Raw genomic sequence first — 20,404 nt, 5'->3', positions numbered from 1 at the left:
CTCAATTATCCAAACACCGTTGTATGGGTAATGTCATGAAATTTCTCTCCCCTACCTAAAGAGTTTTCTACATTATATCCTGTCATGGATATCATGCTCAGCTTGTCCTTGGGAAGGATATACCCTTGAAATATGTGTTTAAACACATTTTCCTTTCCATTGTTCTGTTTAATCTGATGATCACCCTTTTCCTTTCCATTATTTTATTTAATCTTTCTTGTGATCTATATGATCTAAGCAGTAATAATTCACTCCTTATGTAAACACCTCGGTGTACTACTCTGTCAATAAGACCCTGTTACTATTGTTGATGACATTCCGGTAGCCACCGATGGACGAGAACCTTGCCTATTGGTCCGCCTCGTTCAACGAGCAGGAAAGTGGTTCTCTTCGTCCCTCGCCCTTGGTACCGACGATGTTGCTGACATATAACTGACAGGCTACTCTCTGACATGCCTTGCTATCATGATCATGCAAGATGTCACCGCCCTTCCTACTTTAACCACATGGTGGGCCCATAACCCACAGTTCCACAGGATCGAAACCTGACTCTCCTGTACACACCCTGTTCCCAAGGTTGTTCCTCGCGTGTGGCCTCGTATGTAATTCACGGGCCACCTTCCTAGTGATCTATTTTCGTAACAGACGCAATACTTAATCTCGTTGCTCTGGACCCCTTTCGCACTTGGTTTCAGACATCGAACCATTACCTATCCATTTGAAACTTCTCATGGTATCTTCTTAAGTTTCAATTCGAGAGATACTTATGCTTCTTCCCCCAAGTTAACCGTCTGATGCTCAATCCTGTTAGAATCCGTCCTTATAGAGTTTTCCCCTCTTAACCTTTCGTAAGTACGGTGGAGTTCCCGAAGAAAGGACGACAACTTTATCATGATGCATTGGAATAAAGAATTGAAGACATCAACGAAAGGGATTAACTTCTTCGAGAAGATCCGTTAGAATATCGTAACCAGAACTTTCCCCTTACTCCCCACTTAAATCTCGGGACGAGATTTCTTGTAGTGGAGGAGAATTGTGACGCCCGGATAATTAGACTACAGTAATTCCCTGCTATTGATACCACGTCACCTCTGTCACTAAAGTTAATCCCGCGTTAGTTCAAAAACCAATTCAAATTCAAAATTGAATAAAAGGCAAACAACAAAAGTTTTCAAACTTAAACTAAAATGTTCGGGTTGTGCCAAATAATGCGTAGGTAATTATGGTGGAGAACCACACTTTTATAAAATTTTCAAATATTCAAATGGTAATAAAATAGTAGCAAAACTATTATTTAAATACTTTAAATACTAAACAATTACAAAATATTTTATTTTAGGTGCCAAGTTAATTGTGGCAGTGGACTAATTAGTAATACTAATTTAGGTGCTCATTTGGCATTTTACAAAACTAAAATAAAATGTAACTAACCCCTGGCCAACTGGGCCAAGCGGCCCAGCCGGCCAGCACCATCCCCCCCGGCCGAAAGTCCCACTTCGACCCACCTGGCCCAGGCCGCCCCCCACTCACTCCCTTATCCCCTTGCAACCGCTAACCCTAACCCACTACCGGTCTCCCACTCCCCCCCACGCCACTCCCTCTCCCCCTCTCCTCTCGATCCCATCTGGATCAGGGAGGGGCTCGATCCCGCGCCTCCCATCGCCGCCGTGCTCCACCACCGATGCCGCCGCTCGGACCCCCCCTATGCCGGACCGCCTCCTCGACCTCGTCGCTCGCCTCCCCGTCCTCGCCCCCTTCCCTATCCATAAGTGGATCGGGGCACGACCCCGACGCCGCCATCGCCCCGCGTGCCTCGGCCTCCTCCTCGTCCCGTGCCGAGGCCGCCGTTCCTTCGCCGCGCCAACGACCCCGTCGTCTCGCCGCACTCGTCGCCGGCGACCCGGACGCCGCCCCTTCGTCGTCCTCCTCCCCGTGCCCCCGACGACGGCGCCCGTCCTCGGCAATGCTCTGCCCCGTCACCGGACCTCCTTCGCGCCATCCTCTCCCTCGTGCGGCGCCCGCCGGAAGCCACGGCCTCGCCCCTGTCACCGATCCTCGCCCCCCGGGGCCCGACGCGCCTCCACCTCGCCGGACTCCATTGCCCTCGTCTTCTCCGTCAACGTGGCCGTCCCCGTCTGCCTCCCCGCGCCCCATCAGTCAGCCTCTGCTGACTGGGCAGTTGACCAAGTCAACTGGGCCTACCGGTCATCCACACAAGCCCATCTGTGGGTACACTTCTGTGTACCCATAGCAATTTAACATTTAATTTTCGAATTAAAAATAATTTAAAAATGATTTAAATCTTTTAAAATTATTATAAAATAAACCGTAACTCGGATGGAAAAACTTTGTACAGGAAAGTTGCTCAGAACGACGAGACGAATCCGAATACGCAGCCTGTTCGCCCGCCACACATCCGTAGCATAGCAAACCTGTAACATTTCACCTCCGGTTCATCTGTCCGAAAACGCGAAACACCGGGGATACTTTCCCGGATGTTTCCCCCCTTCGCCGGTATCACTTACTACCGCGTTAGGGCATACCTAGCACCGCATATTTCCTTGTTATGTTTTGTGATGCTTTGTTGCTTCGTATGTACTGTTTCTTCCCCCCTCTTCTTCTCCGGTAGACCCCGAGACCGGCGCTGATGCCACCGAGTACGACTACGTCACCGACGACCCTTCTCCCTGTACAACAGATCTTCCAGGCAAGCCCCCCCCTGATCACCAGATATCGCCTATTCTTCTCTATACTGCTTGCATTAGAGTAGTGTAGCATGTTACTGATTTTGGTTAATCCTATTCTGTTGCATAGCCTGTCATTGTTGCTACAGTTGTTACCCTTACCTGCTATCCTACTGCTTAGTATAGGATGCTAGTGTTCCATCAGTGGCCCTACACTCTTGTCCGTCTGCCATGCTATACTACTGGGCCATGATCACTTCGGGAGGTGATCACGGGTATATACTATATACTTCATATACATGACACATGTGGTGACTAAAGCCGGGTCGGCTCGTTGAGTACCCGCAAGTGATTCTGATGAGGGGGCTGAAAGGACAGGTGGCTCCATCCCGGTAGAGGTGGGCCTGGGTTCCTGACGGCCCCCGACCGGTACTTTGTGGCAGAGCGGCAGGGCAGGTTGAGACCACCTAGGAGAGAGGTGGGCCTGGCCCTGGTCGGCGTTCGCGGATACTTAACACGCTTAACGAGATCTTGGTATTTGATCTGAGTCTGGCCATTTGGTCTATACGCACTAACCAACTACGCGGGAACAGTTATGGGCACTCGACGTCGTGGTATCAGCCGAAGCTCTTCTTGACGTCAGCGACGGAGCGGCACGCGCCAGATTGGACTGGAACGCCTGCTAGGCTAGGTCTGCTTCCGGCCGCCCTCGCAACGTGCAGGTGTGCAATGGGCGATGGGCCCAGACCCCTGCGCGCATAGGATTTAGACCGGCGTGCTGACCTCTCTGTTGAGCCTAGGTGGGGCTGCGACGTGTTGATCTTACGAGGTCGGGCATGACCCAGAAAAGTGTGTCCGGCCAAATGGGATCGAGCGTGTTGGGTTATGTGGTGCACCCCTGCAGGGCAGTTTATCTATTCGAATAGCCGTGTCCCTCGGTAAAAGGACGACCCGGAGTTGTACCTTGACCTTATGACAACTAGAACTGGATACTCAATAAAACACACCCTTCCAAGTGCCAGATATAACCCGGTGATTGCTCTCTAACAGGGCGACGAGGAGGGGGATCGCCGGGTAGGATTATGCTATACGATGCTACTTGGAGGACTTCAATCTACTCTCTTCAACATGCTGCAAGATGGAGGCCGCCAGAAGCGTAGTCTTCGACAGGACTAGCTATCCCCCTCTTAATCTGGCATTCTACAGATTAGTCCACTGATATGGCCATTTACACAGATACCCATGCATATGTAGCGTAGCTCCTTGCTTGCGAGTACTTTGGATGAGTACTCACGGTTGCTTTTCTCCCTCTTTTCCCCTTTCCTTCCTACCTGGTTGTCGCAACCAGATGCTGGAGTCCAGGAGCCAGACGCCACCGTCGACGACGACTCCTACGACACTGGAGGTGCCTACTACTACGTGCAGCCCGCTGACGACGACCGGGAGTAGTTAGGAGGATCCCAGGCAGGAGGCCTGCGCCTCGTTCGATCTGTATCCCAGTTTGTGCTAGCCTTCTTAAGGCAAACTTGTTTAACTTATGTCTGTACTCAGATGTTGTTGCTTCCGCTGACTCGTCTATGATCGAGCACTTGTATTCGAGCCCTCGAGGCCCCTGGCTTGTATTATGATGCTTGTATGACTTATTTATGTTGTAGAGTTGTGTTGTGATATCTTCCCGTGAGTCCCTGATCTTGATCGTACACATTTGCGTGCATGATTAGTGTACGGTCAAATCGGGGGCGTCACAAGTTGGTATCAGAGCCAACTGCCTGTAGGAATCCCCCTTTCCAACTCCTTGGCCGAAGTTGAGTCTAGTCAGTGAAAACTGTTTTACTAACATGGCTGTGTGGCTTACGGGCCCATGTCGCCATTGGGTGGTATTAGGATCTTTTACTCCTTGTCTATACTCTGGGACTCTGAACTCTCTCCTATTCGGGTTAAATGATTTTGCTAAAAGGACTAACTGTAGGTTCTCGTAAATAATTTCTCCCGGAGAGCCCTTTATCACAGATGGTCGCCGACTGCACCAGAAGATGTTGAAGATACTCTTCGATCATTCCCGAGACCCTTGTGCCCTCTGCCTTTTCAATTCCCTACTACCGATATATCCATATGGATAACAACATACACTTGTTGTTCATACAATTACTCTGAGTTTCTCTTGTTATTACCAGATACATCGAATTGCTCTCCGGCTTTTTAAGAATCCCTTGTACCACTGCCTTGTAGTTCTTTGCCACCTGAATACCCCTACGAATAATTTCTCGCACTTATCGAGTATTCGCTCATCCCCAAATGATTCATGTATTTCACAAAGTCTTCGAAATACCATTCGATCTTCCGAAAATCCTCAGCAACCTATTACTCTGGAATTTCTTGCTTGCTTTAATTATGATTAATCCCATAAGTCTGGTAATCTTATTAGCATCCTTTGTCATTATCATTTGAGTCTGTTGATTCAATATGTTGCGATGCTCGCATTCCTCAGTCGAATCCTAGAATTCATCCTTCCGGCTCAGATGTCATTTGAACAGGAGCTGGTTCTCGACTAATCAAATTACTGTCGATTGTATCCCTAAGGCTATTCAACCTATCCATCCCTAATCAGAGCATTGCTTCGGATCCCTTGATTTGGAAATCATAATTCCTTTGCCTTTGAGCTTTGAGTTAGTCAGTTGTTTCTATAATCTGATCTCCTTGCATTCTTCTTCCTCTAGTGGAGTACCGTTGCTCACGTCAGATCCCTTGTGGACCACCAGATCCTTTGTTGGATTTTATCCGACAGCGTCCTTCATATTCAATAAGCCTGTGAGCTTTTCCTCGGATACATAATGCCTTTGGTAAATTGTATCCTCTGCTTGTCAACCATGCTCTACTTTTGAGCTTGTGTTATTTACTCCTGCAGTTTGTAGTATATCTTTCTACGATGCCCCGATGGGTTGAACCTATGCCTTCCTTAATCTGTGTGAACCCGAAAGATTTCGCGGGACATACTTATCTGGTATTGCACCAGGTAAAACTTTCGACAACTAATGTCATTATCAAAATACGAGAGGCGAATGGAAGGTTATGCATTGAAGAAGTGGGAGTCGACCTTGAACCTTTGTGTTCATTCCCATGGACACGATGTAGATCCTATCATGGAAGCTTCTTATAATAATAGCTATTTCCCTGGTATAATATCATCTGGTATCGGTGAATTGATCCTTTGCAATCGTGGTTCCGACCATGTTTCTCCTTGATTCCGTTTCTCGTGCAAGTTTGAGCACTTGTCTTCTGCAAAGCAATACCCTAGTCCACTTGTTACAACAAGAGAGTGAGGAACAACAGCCAGAGGAAATTGAAGATAGAGCTCAGCAAGAGCAATTGGAGGGGGTTGAATAAGAAGAGCAAGTAATGTTCATTTCAGCTTATGCTATGGGGCAACAGCTAGCAGTTCCCACTCCTACCATTGTTATTTACATCAATGGAAAAAGAGCAATTGCTTTGCTGGACTCTGGCAGTACAACCTGTTTTATTAATGCACAGTTTGCAGCTAAATCAAATTGCCACATGATTCCAGTTAAACCAAGAGCCATTGCAGTAGCTGGAGGTGGGAAGTTGCTCTCTACTCTTGTTATCCCCAACTGTGAGTTTTAGGTAGCAAAACTCAAATTATCTCATAATTTCAGAACACCGGAGTTTCCCAACCATGATGTTATATTGGGATATGATTGGTTTACTATTGTTAGCCCAGTTTCCTTTGACATTCCAAAGCAAACGTTCAACTTTACACAACAAGGCCAGAAAACTGTGACTACTGCTATCTATATAAATCCCGAAACAACAAAGGAAATACCAGCTGAAAGAGTGCACAAGCAGATGGAAAATGGAGCATACATTTTCTTACTGCAAGTACACAATATAATAATGGAAGCTCCTGAAGGAACTAAAACACCCTCCCAGATACAGAAGCTGGTAATGGAATATGCTGATCTGTTTGAGGAGCCTACTTCTCTTCCTCCTCATAGAGCTTTGGACCACAAAATTCCACTTGTTCCTAGAGCCAATCCTCCTCATATGAGACCTTACAGACTACCCCAACACTAGAAGAAAGAAATGGAAGAGCAGATAAAAAACTGCTAGCTGCTCACCTTATAAGACACAGCCAAAGTCCACATGCTGCCCTGTGCTATTAGTAAAAAGAAGGACAACTCCATGAGGCTATGCACTAATTTCAGGAAATTAAACTCATTGACAATCAAGAAAAAATTCCCCATACCGGTCATAGAGGATTTGCTGGATGAATTACATGGTGCTAAATATTTTTCCAAGTTGGATTTGAGATCTGGTTATCATCAACAGAATGCATCCAGAGGACATCCACAAAACAACTTTCAGAACTTTCTTGCGCCATTTTGAGTACTTAGTTATGCCTTTTGGGCTCTCTAATGCTCCTAGCACTTTTCAAGAATTGATGAACACTATTTTTGGGCCTTATTGTGTTAGTTTTCTTTGACGACATTCTAATATACAGTAGAAATCTAAAGGAGCATTTAGAACATATCAAGATTGTCATGGAAGTGTTAAGAGACAACAAACTCTTTGCTAAACTGTCCAAATGTGTTTTTACAGTGCAGCAAGTGGAATATCTGGGACATGTGATTTCTGAGCAAGGAGTTGCAACTGACCCACATAAAATTGCTGCTATTGTAGAATGGCCTACACCTGACACAACCACTAAGTTGAGAAGTTTTCCGGGACTAGCTGGGTACTACAGAAGGTTCATCAAAAGCTATGGTCTCATTTGCAGACCACTGCATTACCTACTGAAAAAGGACAATTTCAGTGGACACAAGTTCATGACGAGGCCTTTTCTCAACTCAAACATGCCCTGGCTATAGCTCCTGTGCTGGCACTACCTAATTTCAGTCAACCTTTTGTTTTAGAAACTGATGCATCTGGGAAGGGTATTGGAGCAGTATTAATGCAAAATGGCAGACCACTCTCATATTTACATCTCAGCCCTTTGTCCTAGAAATGCAGCCCTCTCCACTTATGAGAAAGAGGCTCTGGCTATTCTAGAAGCACTCAAGAGATGGAGACACTATCTGTTGGGCAATGAAGTGGCGATCAAGACTGACCAACAGTCCCTAAAGTTTATCACATATCAGAAAATAACAGAAGGAGTGCAACATAAGTTGATGATGAAGCTATTGGAATTCAATTTTACAATCCAATATAAGAAAGGTGTGGAAAATAGAGTGGCTGATGCTCTTTCAAGAATTATTCCCAAGTGTTTTGCCATATCTGCTGTTACTCCTACATGGGATGAAGAGTTAATAGCAAGCTATCACCAGGACCAGTAAACTAAAATGCTGTTAGAGCAACTATTGGTGCAGAAACAGGATACTAGTTCAGACTATACACTTCATGCTGGTGTCATCAGATACAAAGGAAAGCCGTTAGTGGGCAAGTCAACAGAGCTCAAGAACAAGTTAATAGCAGCACTTCACAACTTACCTGTGGGAGGACATTCAGGAAGGAGAGCCACATACCACAGGGTAAAAAGCATTTTATGTTGGCAGGGTCTGAAAGCTGATGTAGAGAATTTTATTGCAGCTTGTCCTATCTGTCAGAGAGCAAAGCATGAAACATGTTTGTAACCTGGACTGCTAGATCCTTTACCTGTGGCAGACATGGCATGGCAACACATAGACTTTGTGGAAGGACTCCCCAAGTCCAATGGCAAGGATGTGATTATGGTAGTGGTAGACAGATTTACCAAATACAGTCACTTTATTCCCTTGTCCCACCCCTACTCAGTTCTTTCTATGGCACAGGCATTTGTGGACAACATAATTAAATTGCATGGGCCTCCCAAGTTGATTATATCTGACAACGATAGGATTTTCACAAGTAAGCTACGAAAAGATATATTTGCTGCATTGAAGGTGGAATTGAGGTACAGTACAACTTACCACCCTCAAACTGATGGTCAAACAGAGAGAGTTAATCAGTGTCTAGAAACATATTTGAGGTGTATGACCACTGATCAACCCTAGAAGTGGTTATCTTGGCTCTCACTAGCTGAATACTGGTATAATTCTACTTATCACACTGCTCTGAAAATGTCCCCATTCCAAGCACTGCATGGTTTTCCTCCACCATTAATCTCAGAACTGACAATCCCTGGCCCTGATGATGTGGAAGCACAAGATTTTCTTGCTTCCAAACAACAAATGCTGGATCACGTGAAGGAGAACTTGTGCAGAGCTCAAAACAGAATGAAGAGATATGCAGATCTCAAGAGAGTGGGGAGAACTTTCCTAGTGGGGGATATGGTTTATATGAAAATGGCCTCATACAGATTGGCCGCTTTTGGGTTCAGAAGTGCTCTTAAACTTCAGAACAAGTACTATGGTCCGTTTCTCATCATTCAAAAAGTGGGAAATTCTGCATACAAGCTCCAATTTCCTCAGCACGTGCAGATCCACCTTGTTTTCCATGTCAGTCAACTTAAAAAGCACATAGGCAGCAAGGCGCTTCCCAGTCCAATGCTTCCAATGGTTAATAGTGACGGCACAATCAAAATGGGACCAGCAGCAGTACACCAAGTCCGACAAATACCATGCAACAATCTCCCAGTGGTACAATGGTTGATTCAATGGCAAAACATGTGAATGGAAGAGGCTATGTGGGAAGACGCAGATTTTATCAAGTATTCTTTCCCATAATTCTTCAAAACAACCACCCAGGCGTGGCGGGAGGCAACAAATACGATGTGAGGACTCGTCGTAACTCAAGAAGGGGGCGATGTCAGGCATGGAGATGCAGAATATCTTCAGTTAACTGTTGAAGTTCACATAACGCTTCGTCGGAAACCAACGACCAGGATCGCTCCTCACCTAAGCTTCACCGCGAGCCGTTAGATCATCTACTTACCGTCTCCAGTAGTTACTGTTTACTTTCACTGTCTTGCCGGTAAAACGGTTGTCCCTATAAATGCAACCGAGGTGTAGCTGTCCTGCGCATTCTATTCCTCTCCAGAAGATTGCGATGGCTTCTCTTATACTCTCATAGTTCATACTTTTATTAGTACAAAAGGGGATCTGAAGAGAGTCCAATACAATTTTCGTATACAAATCCTTTGATTCTTTAGTAGATCTTAGTTAGGTCCTGACACGGTGGTGGCCTCCGGCCTCCGGCCTACGCATATCTCTTCCCTCTGATCTCCCGCCTCCTCTTCGATTGCTTGATGCTAGCATCTTTTTCTATTTCTATATGATTTGGAGCTTCTTGATAAGCTCGTGAGATGCTGATGTGTTCACGTGGTGGTTCTTGCTAGTAGCATCTGATTTTTCTACTCACGGGATCTACTTCTTATGTGTACACAAGGTTTATTTGATAATTAAGTTTAGAGTGTTTTGTTTTCATTCTCTGATATATCGGTCAATTCGGCCTTAACCAAGGACCGACCCGAAATCTCGGTCCCCCGAATGGTCGGTTACAAGTGTTTCAGATCACCGATTGGTCATTCTTTTTTTAAAACCGAATTTGTTTAAAACCCGAAGAACCGGACCGAACGGTTCGGTTTAACCGAACGCCCAGCCCGACTCTTATGTGTCAAAATCAATGGAGCGTGGAGACCATGGCACCGGTCCTTTGTGTAAAGAAAACCTATCGTGTGTGTTTAATGAAGACAAGGACGCCAATACTCGTGGAGCACGCTGAGCCAGAATCATGTCCACCTATCGCATAATCACACGACGCAGCGAATGTATGGCCCCACTGCCGGCCACCTCCTCCTCGCCATCTACCAACCCAGCTGGAGCCTGCACTGGCCCCACTATTCAATCTCGACAGATCAGATCAGACCAGACTCGCAAACCACACACATAAATAATTTCTTTACCGCCAATCGGCAAGCCAGCCACGATCCATCCAGCCCTCGCCGGTCGCCACCACGACCGATCCCGCCATGGCGACGGCGCCGCCGCAGCTCCTCCTCCTCGCCCTGCTCTCCTGCCTGAGCCTCGCCTCTGCCGCCCCGTCGCTCCGGCCGCTCCCACGCGCCGACGACGACGGCCTCCTCGCGCGGACCACCGGCAGCTCCTCGTCGCCTTCGGAGCGGGGCGTGGGCGCGCGGACGTGCTGGTACACGGTGCAGATCAAGACGAGCTGCTCGTCCCCGGCGCGCACGTCGGACGCGATCAGCCTGGCGTTCGGTGACGTGTACCGCGACGAGGTGTACGCGGCGCGGCTGGGCGGCGCCGCCGGCGCGTTCGACCGGTGCGCCACCGACACGTTCAAGATCGGCGGGCCCTGCGGGTACGGCGTCTGCTACCTCTACCTCCGCCGCGCCGGCCGCACCGGGTGGACGCCCGAGTGGGTGAGGGTGTACGAGCCCACCGCCCCCAGCGCGCCCTCCACCTTCCGCTACGGCGACCCGCTCCCCAACAACGTCTGGTACGGCTTCAACCGCTGCCCGCGCCTCGCCTCCTCCTCCTCGTCATCGTCTCCTTCCTCCGCTGCTGGTGCTGCACAGGCGATGTAGCCATGGTCGGAGCAGGTCGTGGCACTCGTGTATGTATGATGGTTTGTGGATCGAGTACTACATGTGGATTCATTTCTGCTGTGCGTGAGTGATTGCGTCGTGCGCCTGTAATAGTCCCGATCGAGATGAAATGCTATATGGTACCACGAATAAAACCTCTCTGCTTTTTTGGAATCATCCATTGTATCCCCCGACATTGGCGTGCGATGTTGTTCCAACCATTCGACTTGTTTCATCGCGTGAACCATGAAAGCATATGCTTCGCACGAAGTCAACGGATCCACAGCGTACACGATGCCAATGATCGATCTGGATCCGCTTCCAAGTCAGCAGTCTGTTTGGAGAGGGGAAGACATCCTGCGATGCCACTAAAATCAAATTTACATGTTTCAAAAAGGGAAAACGATTCTATCCGGCCGACACGCCGAGTCTTCCGCCGGTCTCGCGATGGTCGTTAGATCCATCCCGATCCAAAGGACCTCGTTGCGCCACGCCCCCCTCTGCCCCACCCACCGTGTTCGGCCTTCATTTCACAATGAGAGAGGGCGGGGGGGAGGGGCTTTCGGTGACCAGAGGGTGATGACTTCGGCAACGACTGGAGATCGAGAGCGGCGTCCTCGGGACGGAGCTTGATTCCTCGGGGACTAACGGCGCCCCCGGAAGGTAACTGCCACACCCGTGCTCCCCCCTGTTCCTTCCCTTTCTTCTCCCCCAATGGAGTTCTCGTCGTGGGGGTTTTGGCAGGTGGATAGGATGGTTCTGGGCTAGGTTCCCGTGGGTTCTCCTACATATCTGGTGATGGGGCAGGAGTAGTGTTGGTCCGTGATTGGCGGGTGGTTGCAGATCTGGCGATGGGGTAGAGGATGATTCTAGGCTAGGATCCCTTGGGTTTTCCTGCAGATCTGGTGATGGGGCAGGATTAGTGTTGGTCAGTGATTTGCGGGTTGTTGTGGGTCTGACGATGGGGTAGAGGATGGTTCCGGGCTAGCCTCCCGTGGATTTTCCTGCATATCTGGTGATGGGGCGGGAGTAGTGTTGGTCCGTGATTGGCGGGTGGTTGCAGATCTAGCGACGGGGTAAGAGTAGGGTTTGGAGATGTTGGGGGTCAAATATGATGCAACATTATATCATGATGATTCTTGTGTTTGCTGTGATATTTTAAGGGAATCAGATAGATGCAACACAGTGTTGGTTTTTTCAATCTTGTTCCTTGTACACGGGTCATTCCCTTGCTTGTTTTTTTGCATTCCCCTGCATTACTGTGTGTGATTTAGATGCAGTATCACATGCCATATTGAGAGGGAACAGGGGTTCACTTTTAAATGTGATTGAGTAGGTTCATTTTTATGTTGCTGTGATGACATAGGTTTTTTAGCTGCATAAGTGTGAGTCCTATAAAGAGGGTCCAAATTCTCTGAGCTTCTACAAGTTTTTGTGTATGTATGTCATGTGATGTTAAGGTTCATCTTTAGCTGATGTATATATATATTTTCTTGTTGAATGTATATATCCCGTAATTTTTAATACCCAGCTGCAGTTATGTGATCATAGGTGCATCAATTGTAGGGAGTGGGTGGGGAAGGGGTTCTAAACTAATTTTTGCTACAATAATGTTGTCTGATAGGATTTCGATGCAATTATTTGTTGATAGATTTTCTCCAACTTTGCTGCATATACACGTTTGCTAGTTTTTTGTTACGGAACATATATCAAATGTTCATTATTTCTTGAATTTTTATTGTGTTTGTTGGGCATTTATGGGGAAAGAGCAGAGCAGATAGTTATTTTTGGCGTAGATTAATGGTGTGTATCAACGTTCTTTTTATAGTACAATGCAATGTGTTTTTGCTTCATCTTTCCCCTTTTCCTTGTTGTTTTTGCAGGTACTACAAGTGAGAATAATAATAATAATAATAATGATAATAATAATATACTAATAATAATAATAATAAGGCCGCAGAGAATCTTTGCGGGTTCAAACTGTGGTTCAATTCAAAGCGGCTGGGGAATGTTGGGAAAGGATTAGCACCGGCAAAACATAATATCATTAGGAAAGGATCTTTTGGAGATTTGTTGGACATCCAGCCCTTCAAAGTATCCCATGAGCTCATTGAGTTTGTTGTGATGCACACGAACCATATGTCACGTCAGTTCAGATATAAGAATAAGGTCATTAATTTTAGCAGGCTCATGGTGAAGAGGATATTCAACGTGCCATCGGGTGACAGACCCGTGAAGCTCCTCAAAAAGAGTGATCAATGCAACCTTTGCAACATTTACAAGAGGGGAACACGGTCCCAATCGACCATGCAATTGATTTGTTGAAATCTTGCAGCGAGACTGATGAGTTGATGGTAGACAGGACATGGATTCTCATTGCCTTGGCAACAATCCTATGTCCAGGCACTCAGGATATGATCAACCTTGAATACATGGCTTCCCTTGAAGACATGGCTTCGGTGCACGAGTTCGCTTGGGATGAGCACTTGTTGGCAGCAACCAATGAGGCACTTGGTTGCAGTGTTTCAAGAGAAGAAGCGAATCCAGCAAACAATGAAAAATCCTCCAGAGTTTCAAATTAGCTCGTGTCTACATATGCTAGCGGTATGCAATGTTTTCACATGAACAACAACCATTTCCCTTTTGCTGCATGCACCGTATATATGCTATAGCACACACCATTGTTTACCTAATGTTTTTTTGCTCTATAATTTTTTATCGCGGATCATATATATCGATCATCTTGATATCCGTACTGGCCTTCCAAATGAGCATGCCATTAACTATTCTGTGCCGAGGATCCGTTTTGCATGTCAAAAGGATTTCAATTTGGTGGATAAAGTGGATAAGCACCACATTACTTTAACCCTGACTTTCTATGGGAAACATACCCAAGTAAGCTTCTCAATCCACCTCTCTCCCCTGATTTTAACATTCTTTGTGATTTTCTCATTTGAAATGCATTTAGCAATCTTGTTTCTCTTTTTTGTCTCCTTCCAGCTTATGTCAAGTGGTCTAGAAAACTGACCATAATAACCATTTTGTTCCTCTATTCCCAGTTCCAGAGCTTGTCCAATACGCCATACCGCCCAACTGTTGTAGGCCAGGGAGTTGGTGAAGAAGTAGCTAGTGTCCAAGCAGTTGAGGCTAAAGCAGATGGAGGGCAAGGAAGTGAAGCTCAAGCGGCTAAAGATCAAGGAAATGATGCTCATACAAATGATGAAGTTGAACTGAACCTGTCGGAATCGCTCAACGAATGGCTTCAACAATCATTCCATAGCATTCAAGATATGAGGGTATTGTTCACATTCCTTTTATCCTTTGGCTCTCTTCTTTCATATCCCTTTGTTGCTGCATGCATTCATTTTTACATAGTTGCAACTGCAAATAACTTTGGCTACATCCATCATTCTGTTTTTGCTTCATAGTTGCAACTACATATCCTTTTTACTACAAGTATTCTTTTCCAAAAGCTACATCAATGACTGTGCAAGCTGCATCTAAAATGACTTTTATTTTGACACATACCTTCTCAGGTGCCGACTCAGTTCCAAATGTGTATGAAAAGCACAAAGGGATTTATGCAGTGGAGGTTGATGATTCAGTAGGCAAGTTTTGGCAGGGCTTAAAGGGATTGCAGTGCAATGGGATGGCCAATTTGCTGCATGATGTAGGAGATACCATCGCAGCTAATGACCAGCCTAGCCTTTCCTTCGCAGCGTCTACCATGGATGAAGGCCCCGAGAAAGAGAGGGATGCTCAAGTTGTAGCTGTAGGCATTGTGATGAATGAAGATCAAGTCATAGAGGGGCTGAAAGGGAACCAGGATGTCACAACCGGTGTCGGTGACACACACGAGCAACAAGGGGCGAGTATCGAGGTGATAGGACATGTGTCACCTCGCAGCCCTCCACTCTACTGTGATGCACCTAGGAGCATGACAGCTGGTATACGAGATGATGTTCTATCCTGCAATCTGTTCCGAAAGGGATCTAAAGACTATGAGTGGATGCATTCCATGGATTACGATGCAAACAAAAGGACGTACCACAGTCAAGCCCCTCTACCCGAACATCTCCGTGTTTCATGTCTCAGATGACGAGAACCCCATCCGCAGCCCTGCTATCTCTAGTATGGTTTGCTTCCTCCATGAACATTCCTTTTTATGTTGCATCTGTTATCCATATTCGTGTGTGCTTTCTTGTAGAAAACAAACCCACCTACCCATTTTACATATCGACTTGTTTATTTCTTGTAGCTCCTACGATGCTCATTATAGACAAGAAAAGTGTTGATGTGAGCACAGGCCCAAGCACGCACAACAAGAACACTAGGAGAAAGAGGATGATCAAAGCTCCTGCAAACTAACCCAAGGCAAAGAAGTAGAAGGTCGTGGATGAAGTTGAAGCTTTGTATGAGAAGTACATTATCCATGGAAAGCCATTGAGGAAGTCAAAAAAGGATGAACTGGTGTGAGCTATCTATACCTCTCCGTCAACTAGTCTCTTCATTTTATTTTATTTTTGTTGCTTGTGTTTTTGCTTTGTTTTTTTCTTGACCAAAAGATTCATTCATTTGCAACTATGGTAGCAGGAAACCTTTTGTCAAGATAGGGGGTTGTTACATTGGATACAGGAAATTTCTTTCATGCCTGAAGCCCTGTGGGATTATGAATGATGAGGTTATGTCGCTATGTATCGAGAAGTTAGACCTCGCAGCTCTTGGGTCAAGTAATACGGGCATCAAAAAGTATATGTTCTCTGTCTATATCTCAGTAAATTGTAAAAACAACCAATGTTTTTTTTGCTTCATGCAGCACACACTAATTCCCTTTTGGTACCTTCAAGCAGGATCAACTTGTAAACGACCCGTCAAGTTTTTAGCCAAGAGTACCCATACGTGTGCTTTAAAGGGTCGTCAATAGGTACAAGATTCAAAAGTTTGGCCTAGTAAGTCCCAGCGTCCCCTGCTACTTCTTGAGCTTGAATTGGTTTTTTTCCTTGAAGAGGAAAGGGTGATGTAGCAAAGTAGAGGTAACTATTTCCCTCAGTTTGAGAACAAAGGTATCAATCCAGTAGGAGGTACAAGCAAGTCTCCAATCTATGCACCTGCACAAACAATCAAACACTTGCACCCAACGTGATAAAGGGGTTGTCAATCCCTTCACGGTCACTTGCAAGGATGAGATCTGATAGAGATAGATATAAAAGATTACTAAAACGTAAACAAAGTAAAAACAAATAAATTGTAGCAAGGTATTTTTGGTTTTTTTGGTTTATTGATCTGAAAATATATGATGGAAAATAGACCCGGGGGCCACAGGTTTCACTAGAGGCTTCTCTCTTGAAGATGTCATATGGTGGGTAAACAAATTACTGTACAGCAATTGATAGAAAAGCGCAAAGTTATGACGATATCTAAGGCAATGATCATGAATATTGGCATCACGTCCGTGACAAGTAGACCGACTCCTGCCTGAAGGAAATATGCCCTAGAGGCAATAATAAAGTTATTATTTATTTCCTTATATCATGATAAATGTTTATTATTCATGCTAGAATTGTATTAACCGGAAACATAATACTTGTGTGAATACATAGACAAACAGAGTGTCACTAGTATGCCTCTACTTGACTAGCTCGTTGATCAAAGATGGTTATGTTTCCTAGCCATAGACATGAGTTGTCATTTGATCAACGGGATCACATCATTAGGAAAATGATGTGATTGACTTGACCCATTCCGTTAGCTTAGCACTCGATCGTTTAGTATGTTGCTATTGCTTTCTTCATGACTTATACATGTTCCTATGACTATGAGATTATGCAACTCCCGTTTACCGGAGGAACACTTTGTGTGCTACCAAACGTCACAACGTAACCGGGTGATTATAAAGGTGCTCTACAGGTGTCTCCAAAGGTACTTGTTGGGTTGGCGTATTTCGAGATTAGGATTTGTCACTCCGATTATTGTCGGAGAGGTATCTCTGGGCCCACTCAGTAATGCACATCACTTAAGCCTTGCAAGCATTTGCAACTAATAAGTTAGTTGCGGGATGATGTATTACGGAACGAGTAAAGAGACTTGCCGGTAATGAGATTGAACTAGGTATTGAGATACCGACGATCGAATCTCGGGCAAGTAACATACCGATGACAAAGGGAACAACGTATGTTGTTATGCGGTCTGACCGATAAAGACCTTCGTAGAATATGTGGGAGCCAATATGAGCATCCAGGTTCCACTATTGGTTATTGACCGGAGACGTGTCTCGGTCATGTCTACATAGTTCTCGAACCCGTAGGGTCCGCATGCTTAACGTTTCGATGACAGTTATATTATGAGTTTATATGTTTTGATGTACCGAAGGTTGTTCGGAGTCCCGGATGTGATCACGGACATGACGAGGAGTCTCGAAATGGTCGAGACATGAAGATTGATATATTGGAAGCCTATATTTGGATATCGGAAGTGTTCCGGGTGAAATCAGGATTTTACCGGAGTACCGGAGGGGTTACCGGAACCCCCCGGGGGTTAATGGGCCATAGTGGGCCTTAGTGGAGAAGAGGAGAGGCGGCCAGGGCAGGGCCGCGCGCCCCTCCCCCTAGTCCGAATAGGACAAGGAGAGGGGGGCGGCGCCCCCCTTTCCTTCTCCTCCTCCACCTCTTTCCCCCTTCTCCTATTCCAACAAGGAAGGGAGGGAGTCCTACTCCCGGTGGGAGTAGGATTCCTCCTGGCGCGCCTCCTCCCTGGCCGGCCGCACCTCCCCCCTTGCTCCTTTATATACGGGGGCAGGGCGGCACCCCAGAGATACAACAATAGATCGTTTGATCTTTTAGCCGTGTGCGGTGCCCCCCTTGACCATAGTCCACCTCGATAATACTGTAGCGGTGCTTAGGCGAAGCCCTGCGTCGGTAGAACATCATCATCATCACCACGCCGTCGTGCTGACGAAACTCTCCCTCAACACTCGGCTGGATTGGAGTTCGAGGGACGTCATCGGGCTGAACGTGTGCTGAACTCGGAGGTGCCGTGCGTTCGGTACTTGATCGGTCGGATCGTGAAGACGTACGACTACATCAACCGCGTTGTGCTAACGCTTCCTCTTTCGGTCTACGAGGGTACGTGGACAACACTCTCCCCTCTCGTTGCTATGCATCACCATGATCTTGCGTGTGCGTAGGAATTTTTTTGAAATTACTACGTTCCCCAACAGTGGCATCCGAGCCTGGTTTTATGCGTTGATGTTATATGCACGAGTAGAACACAAGTGAGTTGTGGGCGATATAAGTCATACTGCTTACCAGCATGTCATACTTTGGTTCGGCGGTATTGTTGGATGAAGCGGCCCGGACCGACATTACGCGTACGCTTACGCGAGACTGGTGCTACCGACGTGCTTTGCACACAGGTGGCTGGCGGGTGTCAGTTTCTCCAACTTTAGTTGAACCGAGTGTGGCTATGCCCGGTCCTTGCGAAGGTTAAAACAGCACCAACTTGACAAACTATCGTTGTGGTTTTGATGCGTAGGTAAGAACGGTTCTTGCTAAGCCCGTAGCAGCCACGTAAAATTTGCAACAACAAAGTAGAGGACGTCTAACTTGTTTTTGCAGGGCATGTTGTGATGTGGTATGGTCAAGACATGATGCTAAATTTTATTGTATGAGATGATCATGTTTTGTAACCGAGTTATCGGCAACTGGCAGGAGCCATATGGTTGTCGCTTTATTGTATGCAATGCAATCGCCCTGTAATGCTTTACTTTATCGCTAAGCGGTAGCGATAGTCGTAGAAGCATAAGATTGGCGAGACGACAACGATGCTACGATGAAGATCAAGGTGTCACGCCGGTGACGATGGTGATCATGACGGTGCTTCGGAGATGGAGATCACAAGCACAAGATGATGATGGCCATATCATATCACTTATATTGATTGCATGTCATGTTTATCTTTTATGCATCTTATCTTGCTTTGATTGACGGTAGCATTATAAGATGATCCCTCACTAAATTATCAAAGTATAAGTGTTCTCCCTGAGTATGCACCGTTGCAAAAGTTCTTCGTGCTGAGACACCACGTGATGATCGGGTGTGATAGGCTCTACGTTCAAATACAACGGGTGCAAAACAGTTGCACACGCAGAATACTCAGGTTAAGCTTGACGAGCCTAGCATATAACCGATATGGCCTCGGAACACGGAGACCGAAAGGTCGAGCGTGAATCATATAGTAGATATGATCAACATAGTGATGTTCACCGTTGAAACTACTCCATCTCACGTGATGATCGGACATGGTTTAGTTGATATGGATCACGTGATCACTTAGAGGATTAGAGGGATGTCATCCAAGTGGGAGTTCTTAAGTAATATGATTAATTGAACTTAAATTTATCATGAACTTAGTACCTGATAGTATCTTGCTTGTCCGTGCTGTTGTTCCGTTGAATTTTAATGCGTCCCTTGAGAAAGCACAGTTGAAAGATGATAGTAGCAATTACACGGACTGGGTCCGTAACTTGAGGATTATCCTCATTGCTGCACAGAAGAATTACGTCCTGGAAGCACCGCTGGGTGCCAGGCCTGCTGCAGATGCAACTGACGACGTTAAGAACGTCTGGCAAAGCAAAGCTGATGACTACTTGATAGTTCAGTGTGCCATGCTTTACGGCTTAGAACCGGGACTTCAACGACGTTTTGAACGTCATGGAGCATATGAGATGTTCCAGGAGTTGAAGTTAATATTTCAAGCAAATGCCCGGATTAAGAGATATGAAGTCTCCAATAAGTTCTACAACTGCAAGATGGAGGAGAATAGTTCTGTCAGTGAGCATATACTCAGAATGTCTGGGTATAACAATCACTTGATTCAACTAGGAGTTAATCTTCCGGATGATAGTGTCATTGACAGAATTCTTCAATCATTGCCACCAAGCTACAAGAGCTTCATGATGAACTATAACATGCAAGGGATGGATAAGACGATTCCTGAGCTCTTCGCAATGCTAAAGGCTGCAGAGGTAGAAATCAAGAAGGAGCATCAAGTGTTGATGGTCAATAAGACCACCAGTTTCAAGAAAAAGGGTAAAGGGAAGAAGAAGGGGAACTTCAAGAAGAACAGCAAACAAGTTGCTGCTCAAGAGAAGAAACCGAAGTCTGGACCTAAGCCTGAGACTGAGTGC

The 20,404-nt window shown here is 46.0% G+C and overlaps 1 protein-coding gene and 1 long non-coding RNA gene across 2 annotated transcripts; both read left to right on the top strand.

The window, feature by feature from the left end:
- Positions 1-10,505: 10,505 nt before the first annotated feature.
- Positions 10,506-11,394, top strand: LOC109749623 (embryo-specific protein ATS3A). The gene has a single exon (XM_020308575.4). The coding sequence runs from the start codon at positions 10,645-10,647 to the stop codon at positions 11,218-11,220; it is 576 nt and encodes a 191-aa protein (XP_020164164.1). The 5' UTR covers positions 10,506-10,644; the 3' UTR covers positions 11,221-11,394.
- Positions 11,395-11,782: 388 nt separating this feature from the next.
- LOC120976517 (uncharacterized) lies at positions 11,783-16,695 on the top strand. The gene is made up of 7 exons (XR_006671814.2): positions 11,783-11,883; positions 13,104-14,115; positions 14,280-14,516; positions 14,757-15,351; positions 15,479-15,692; positions 15,814-15,969; positions 16,071-16,695. It is a non-coding gene; the product is annotated as an uncharacterized lncRNA (long non-coding RNA).
- Positions 16,696-20,404: the final 3,709 nt, after the last annotated feature.

Source organism: Aegilops tauschii, chromosome 3, assembly GCF_002575655.3.
Source record: "Aegilops tauschii subsp. strangulata cultivar AL8/78 chromosome 3, Aet v6.0, whole genome shotgun sequence".
NCBI classification, from domain to species: Eukaryota; Viridiplantae; Streptophyta; class Magnoliopsida; order Poales; family Poaceae; genus Aegilops; species Aegilops tauschii.
Note: the sequence above shows the minus strand (reverse complement) of the source record. Positions and strands in the feature narration are given on the sequence as shown.